The sequence below is a fragment of the Alosa alosa genome, chromosome 15 (assembly GCF_017589495.1).
Source record: "Alosa alosa isolate M-15738 ecotype Scorff River chromosome 15, AALO_Geno_1.1, whole genome shotgun sequence".
Lineage (NCBI taxonomy): Eukaryota > Metazoa > Chordata > Actinopteri > Clupeiformes > Clupeidae > Alosa > Alosa alosa.
In genome coordinates this window covers 4,063,848-4,071,472 of record NC_063203.1, presented here as the reverse complement: position 1 = coordinate 4,071,472, position 7,625 = coordinate 4,063,848, and the positions used below count along the sequence as shown (strand labels likewise).

General features: G+C 39.3%; 1 protein-coding gene across 1 annotated transcript; it reads left to right on the top strand.

Moving 5' to 3' along the window:
• Window positions 1–1,263: 1,263 nt before the first annotated feature.
• LOC125308838 (lysosomal amino acid transporter 1 homolog) lies at window positions 1,264–7,384 on the top strand. Its single transcript, XM_048265445.1, has 8 exons — window positions 1,264–1,421; window positions 1,811–2,200; window positions 2,578–2,707; window positions 3,235–3,322; window positions 4,176–4,285; window positions 4,408–4,509; window positions 5,010–5,195; window positions 5,551–7,384. The coding sequence occupies exons 2-8, from the start codon at window positions 2,001–2,003 to the stop codon at window positions 5,656–5,658; spliced, it is 924 nt and encodes a 307-aa protein (XP_048121402.1). The 5' UTR covers window positions 1,264–1,421; window positions 1,811–2,000; the 3' UTR covers window positions 5,659–7,384.
• Window positions 7,385–7,625: the final 241 nt, after the last annotated feature.

The following is a 7,625-nucleotide window of genomic DNA, read 5'->3' as shown; positions in this document are numbered from 1 at the left end:
GCAGACAGTTGGTTTACAGAAGGTGGTTTAGAGTAATATAAATTAAATATAAATATGTGCAGTGTATTAGCAGTTACCTCATAAGAGCAGAATAAATATGGCTATGTACAAGGATGTAGTGGAGGCTAAACACAAGTATGCAGTTTATCCACCTCTGAAATGTCAGAAATAGAGTTTATCCACCTCTTACAGTAATATAGTTGATCCACCTCTCAAAAGAGTTTATTCACCAATTGCAACTTTTAACATTGAAATATCACACTGTTATCCACATTCACAATATGTGCTCTCATCAACACTCTAGGAACCATTTAATACCACTGGCATTGTTATAAACATTGGACAATAACCTCCACCATCATCAAACATGTTCTGAATGTCTTTTTAAAAAATTCGATACCGCATGGTACAGTCCATCTCACTGTGATCACAGAATTCATAGTTTACCCACCTCTTATTTTACCACTGCATCCCTGGCTATGTAATATGAACAATGTATGAACAACATGTACAGATATGTGCAATGTAGTAGCAGTACCATTATAATAGTCGTAAGAATAATATAAATATATGCAGTGTATTAACAGAATATATCATAAGAAAAACAGAATAAATATGGATATTCCATATAGACAGATATGTACATTATGCACAGCTAAGTGCAGTGTGGTAACAGTACCATTGTAGTGCAGAAAGAGTAACATTTATAAGAGTAGTAAGAATAAGTGTATGTGCAGAATTAAGTAAAACGTATGTAAGAGTTGTGCTAAGTGAATGGTTGGAACAAAAATGTGGCAGGACTTCAAGTAGCCTAATTACAGTAATATGGTGTAATTCAGGCATTCTTCTCAATAATACTGATTTTTCCTTTTGATTCTTGAATCTAGGCTATATCTATTATTATAAATCCTACTAAGGATGGGTTTTGAAAAAAAAATGTTTTAACAAATCAGCACAGAACAGTTTAACAGGTTTATAGCCAAGTAAGCTAAGTAATGCATTATGTAGGCCTAAAAGTCATATTTTGTAGACCTATGTAATTTCCAATTCAAATTCTGAGGTAGGCTTAAATAACAAATCAGTGTCATGGCAATGGCAATTTAATATCCTCAAATTCAAATGCCCTTACTTTGAAATCGAGGATTTTCTATCAGGTATACAGGCAGCCTAATCAACATAATTTCCACGAAAACCACTTGAGCATCTTGGGCTGAACAGCCTCGAGGACTCTTAACATGATGATGATCTTTCTTCCGGATACGCGGTAGCCTACGGGTTGTTCTTGTTGCAACTTTTTCAAGTGCGCAGAAGTACAAACATAAGAAACAATAGTTGGCAACACGCTGGCAACAAACTTCACACCCCAAAATGTATCGACCGTCCAAAGCCACACAGAAGCCACGTCAGCTATCCATAATGTGGTAAGCGGATGGATTTCATTTGAGGTCTTTGTATTCTTTATTACCATCTTTATTTTAAAGACACTCACAACCAAATAAAGAGAGCGAGGGAGGGTGGAGTGAGGTCGTCAAACCTTTTGGAAAGTTATGTAGCCTATCGGTAAGCCTTAAACGATAGCAAGGTTTCTTCTACTTCATAGGCTATCAATGCTCTATTCTATTGCATTAAAGAACAGCTTACAAAGATGTAGGCTAAAACCTAACACAAAATGATGTCACAAGACACCGCCAGTTACAAAGTTAACTATGAAGACTCGTCCCACCCATCCAGAGACTTCATCCACCCAGAAGTCATCATCCCTTTCTTATTATCTTATTTTCACATGTTTTCCTCTTCTTTCCCCATGCAGCACACTATGACATCCGTCAAACACCCGCCTGTTTGTTTAGATGAAGGTGTGGCGGGTAGGCAATCATCATCAGGCGACTGAAACGGAACTTAATCCGAATTCGGGATACAAATATCCATGAAAGTTTTATTGATCTTCTGTTGAAGAACTGTACTCGGCTTCGTTGAACTTGAAGGACGGTGTCTCTTTCATGGCTCATGTTCGATACCCAGAAAAGACCTCTGTTGACGTGGCCGGGAACGTCTCCGTGGTGCTTGGTCGACCGATATGTGTTAACGGGACCCCATGGATTCTCTTCTTATTCGAAGAATGCGTTGAAAACATATGGGAGTATTGGAGTGTGGTTATTGGCCTTATCTCAATGCTGTGTTTCTTGTTGTCAACATTACCGTAAGTTTGGACTTCTTGCTGAAAAGTTTACAGCCTACTTCACTTTTTAATAGTGAGGTAGGTAGCATAGACCTACTGTATTTTCCATTTTCAAGTAGCCAGGATTATTCTTAAGTCTAATTACTTTCAGAATAGTAAAGCTCATCGCCTACTTACAGTCTTACCGTGATTTGAAACTTTGTTTAAATTACTGGGACTAATTGTCTGATTTAAATGTCAATCACAGGTGGCCTACATGGTTTGTGCTTTAATACATCTGGTGAATATACACTGTAATAGGTCTCTGTTTCTGTTATTTTTAGTCAGAAGGACAGGTTTGTCCTGCTTTGGCTTGCTCTGCACATTAGAGTTGGCTACACTGTTTCTGCTTTTTACAGACAAGTCTATGAGGCCTATAAGAGTGGGAAAGTGGATGAGGCCATGTCTGTCGGCTTCATTCTCTTCCTACTGCTTGGAGATTTGGGCAATTTGGCTGGATGCTATTTAACTAGGCAACTACCCATTCAGGTAGGTTACAACAAACTTTTTTTTAAAAGTGTAGCTCGATTATACTTCCTCATTCCATTCAGGTAACAGCATGTGTGCATGAGTTTTGTTACCATGCCAGTCCCAGTGTAGGCATGTCAAAGTGTTGTGTAGGCCTAGTCTTTTTTTAAGATGGGTGCCTTTCATGTCTTTTTTACTTTATTTAGTGGATCATTTGAACACAATTTATGCCAGCAACTCATATTAACGGCAAAGAAATACTGATAGACTTGTTCTCAAATTATCAGTAAAGTCTCAGCATTTATTGTTATCACACTGTATACTGATGACAAACATTGACCCCCTCGAATCAAGTAGGCTACTAAAAATTGATTTATACCAGGCCAGGGAGAACAGCTGTTTTGATAGGTGTTTCTGATCAACCTGCAGAGGGAGCTGTCTTAAAGCCTTTCAAAAGGAATACCTCAAATGCCTCCCACCAATTGACGTTGTTTTGTGTAGACCTCTAATTAAATGTCCCTTCACCCTTGGTGTTTGATGTTTTTCAGATTGTCACAGCTGTGTTTTACATCTACACAGATTCCATCCTGATCTCACAGTTTCTCTACTACAAAATAAAAAACAACTCTGCACGCAGTAAGCCTTTTTCTTGTTTTTGCACATAACTATTTTACAGCTTAGTAACACCTTTGTCATAAGACACCTGTAAGCTGTTTGAAAGCTTTTTAAGATATCTATTCTGTGGGCATAGCAGCCATGATGCCTTCATCCTCCAAGAGTTTGTTGATTTGGTCTTATTGTGTGTGACCCTGAGTGATAAAGAGAGGAGAGCTACAGATACACTGCAGTCTTCTCCAGGCAAAGTTTAGTATCAAGGTACAACAAGAGAAGCTGTTGACTTCAGATCTCTGGTCTAGTTATTTGCAAACCGTGCATAAGAAAAAATGTAGCAGTTGTTTGTGAAGTCATGATTAATCTAAGGACACGGAGCAGGAGGGCTTCGGTGTTCTTCAAATGAGTGAACTCACTATGTAGCCAGAAGGTGCTCTTTGGTGAAATATTCCCGACGTGATGCAAAAAGACTCATCCAAGGCACTCTTCTTCATATTATCAAGTTTTATTAATAGTCCAGTTCATGATAGAACAGATAAAATCATGCCAACATGTTTCGGTCAACATGGCCTTTATCAGGGCTATCAGATGAAGGCCATTTTGGCACATGTTGGCATGATATGATCTTTTAAGTAGGTTAATCGAAAATGTGGTGTTTGTGGTTCATGAATTAAATTATACAGCTGTTATCAATTCTCTCTCTCTCTCTTTCTCTCTCTCTCTCTCTCTCTCTCTCTCTCTCTCTCTCTCTCTCTCTCTCTCTCTCTATATATATATATATATATATATATATATAATATATATATATATATATATATATTCCCTACATCATCCATATTGTGAGGTAACTTTGCATGGTATTCTGTGTATTTCTCAGGGAACCCCCTACTAAAGTGGATCTGCTTGATTTGGTTTGGACTTGGTACCGCCATTTGTGTGGTGCTCCCCAAGCTCATAGAGGCGGCCAGTTCTATCCCCAATATACAAGTGAGACAACATTCATTGTGTTTGCGTAATACGAAATTGTAATCCTTTGTAATCATCTATGCAATCTATGGAGAAGAGTGCACCAGGTGTTCCAACTGACTTCTGTTTTTCTGACCTCTCAGTTGCAGGGCAAGTCCAGCAGTCTGATGACGTCGGGCTATGCCTGTGGATACCTGTCCTCCATATGCTACCTGTCCTCTCGTTTCCCGCAGCTCTACATAAACGTGCGTGTCTCTGGGCCCTTGTGGTATTCTTGGATGTGTGTAAAACCTTTTGGCAAGTGACCTATTGGCACGGAGATTACGGACAGGGAACTAGAGGGACAAACAGGCGCAGAATTGGTGCAGTTACATGAGGTATTAATGGAAACCAGACCTCATAAGACAATGGAGGTTTGTGCCGTGTAAGGCAACTCTGGCCGGGCTACCTCCTGCTGTGTTCTGCTTCACAGTTGTTCCATTGTTTTATCTCCACTGAGATTGGCCACGCTGAGAGGTAGCTGATTGACTTAGCTTCCTCACAGGCAGAAACTCTCCCTACGTGAGCACCATCTCTCTCTTTCCCTCTCGCTCTCCTGTCACAACACGGTGGTCTTGCCAAAGGTGAAATGTGGCAAGACCTGCGGTCAGGGGATGCAGACGGACACACACACACACACACACACACACACACAATACATCTGCTTAGAATCAGCCTCGTCTTAGTCTTTTCATCCTGTGTTCAGTTTAAGAGGCAGTCCACGGAGGGTACGTCCTACCTGCTGTTCTTCCTGGCAATGCTGGGGAACGGCACGTACGGCCTGAGCCTCATGGTCATGCTCCCCGCCCTGAAGAGCTCCAGGGTCACCTTCATACTCAACCACCTGGCCTGGCTTATCGGCAGCCTGGGAGTTCTCTTCCTCGACTTCTTTGTATCCTTTTAATTCAATCTAATTCGAAGAACTTATTTTAATTGAATGTATCTCTCCCTCTCTCTCTCTATTTATTACAAAATACGAATACGAAAAAACTTTATTATCCACAAAGTGGAAATTCGTCTTTAGTTTCACCATACAGCACAGAGACATTATTATTATTTCTCTCTCTCTCTCTCTCTCTCTCTGTCTCTGTCTCTCTCTGTCTCTGTCTCTCTCTCTCTCTCACACACACAGTCTGTCTATCTCTGTGTATGTGTGTGTGTGTCTGTGAAAGTGATTGGTACTGTGGGGCAGCACTATATATAAACACTGTTGTATCTTTTCCTGAACACCTGTTGTCCCCTTCAAGGTAACTGCTCAGTTCATCATGTACAGAAAGAAGGGCTCCAGTGAAGCGGTTCAGGAACTGAAAATTGCAGAAGAAGAACCTCTTCTGTTTGAGGAGGATGAGTTTTGAGATGCCCCCCAAAATCCCTGAGACCTTAGTTAGGAGTAAAGATAGGCTACCATGACATTCCAGAACGTTCTTTGAAAATATCTAATTATAAAATATCAGTTCTCTAAAAAGTGCATGAGAACTGTATTATGTGTTGTTTTTTAAAAGTGCTATCATTTTTGGAAATCAACAATGTGAATAGAACAAATGAAGAATTTAAATATTTTCATAGCAAGTGAGTGGGACAAAGTGTCCTGGTGTCTTATAAATACCAGGGTGTTCTGTTCTGCTTGATATTTGTTTTTGTGCTGCACTTGGCCCCATTAAGTACGCACAATGGCTTGTTTTATGTTCTAACTTTAGGACACCATCAGAGTGCAATGCATACATGTCCAAGCAATATTGTGATTGCTAAATTATTTTGGCATCTGTTTTCATTGAACACAGATAAGAGTTCAAATAGGAAATGATTTCAAGGTTTGTGTAATATGTAAAGTACCTATGCAATTCTTGCCTGGAATGACTGTGATGGTCATGTACATAGGGTTTACATTGTGATTGTTACAGACTGATACAGGCTGAAGTCACGGCCATGGTGCTCTGCTGAAAGGCCTTTGGGTGTGGACCTGTTCCAAAGCCACATCAACTAAACCATTCCGGCAAATCATTGCTGATTTCTAATCCAGGAATCGCTATAATTGATGCCTTGTGAAAGTAACTGACCTGACTTCGCGATGTAGGCTTCACTGTGTGTGCGTGTGTGAAAAAAAAAAACAGGGAAGCTAAGGAATGTATTGCTTATGTGGTGCTTCTTGAAACATCACTGTGGTTTAAGAGAGGTGTAAGTATGAACAAAGCCCAACCAAAAATACATTAGGATGGTATTAAAGTTTAAAGTAAGTTCATGTCCACTGGGACTGTGATTATGCATACTGGTATCCTGGGCTACACAACCTTTTGACTGAACAAAGTTGCAATCCTATTTATGTGAATGTAAGCACTTAGTACTTATTTCCCAAAGCCGTGCTATAAGAGAATATTAACATATTTTAGCATATTAACATATTAACAATGACTTCTTTGATTGCTCTCTGATCACAGTTCTTCTTGAGTTTCTCATGATATTATTGTGAAGAATTGGGCACCTATTGTTCTCTCAGCCCTTGGCATTGTTTTCTTTCATCTGTGTCTTTGTCTTTGATGTCAAGTTACTCTTACTTTATGTCAATTGTATTTTGTGATGCTTGGCTTGTCTCATAGAATCATGGCGTATTTGGGATGTCCCTGTTGTGGGCTGAGCATATATTTAAAGAAACATTTATTGTTTCCACAAGAGGTACGCTGAGGTGCTAATATGGACATGAACTCTATTTGATGTTTTCTCCAGGATGTTCTCATTTAGTCAGCGTTGAGTCATTGAGAGGGAACTACGTCATACCCTTTACCTCTTTTGCACATTCAGATTCTGTTGAGCCATAACTTCTGTCAAGTCATTGTCACTGACTATACAGGAAGTAACATATTTCTCTACCTCATTTACCAAAGAAAACATCATAGATTGAATAGTATTGATTTGGCTAATGTCTGTGTGTGCGTGTGTGTAAGAGTGAGAGAGATTGTTTTTCCTTATAATGTGTAGTGCATTTAGTCTTTTATCAAGGTCATTTGTTATAACAGTGCATGAAAATGCACTGTTCTGTTATCCGAAGTCTTCTTCTTCTTCTTCTTCTTCTTCTTCCCACCAAATTTCTGCATCTAATTCAGCTTTAACCGTTTAACGTAGAAACTTCGTTCAAACTTTGTAACATAGGTCTTGAAAAGGACACGTGGGGAATGTATTTTTCACTTTTGTAAACTTTATACTTTTTGAGATATTAATAAAAAACAAGCTTATTTTTCCCCATAGACTTTGTATGGGGACTATGACATCATAATGGGCTAATTAACTTGATTTGCACCTGTATCAACTTCCAGCTGCTCAACTAGGA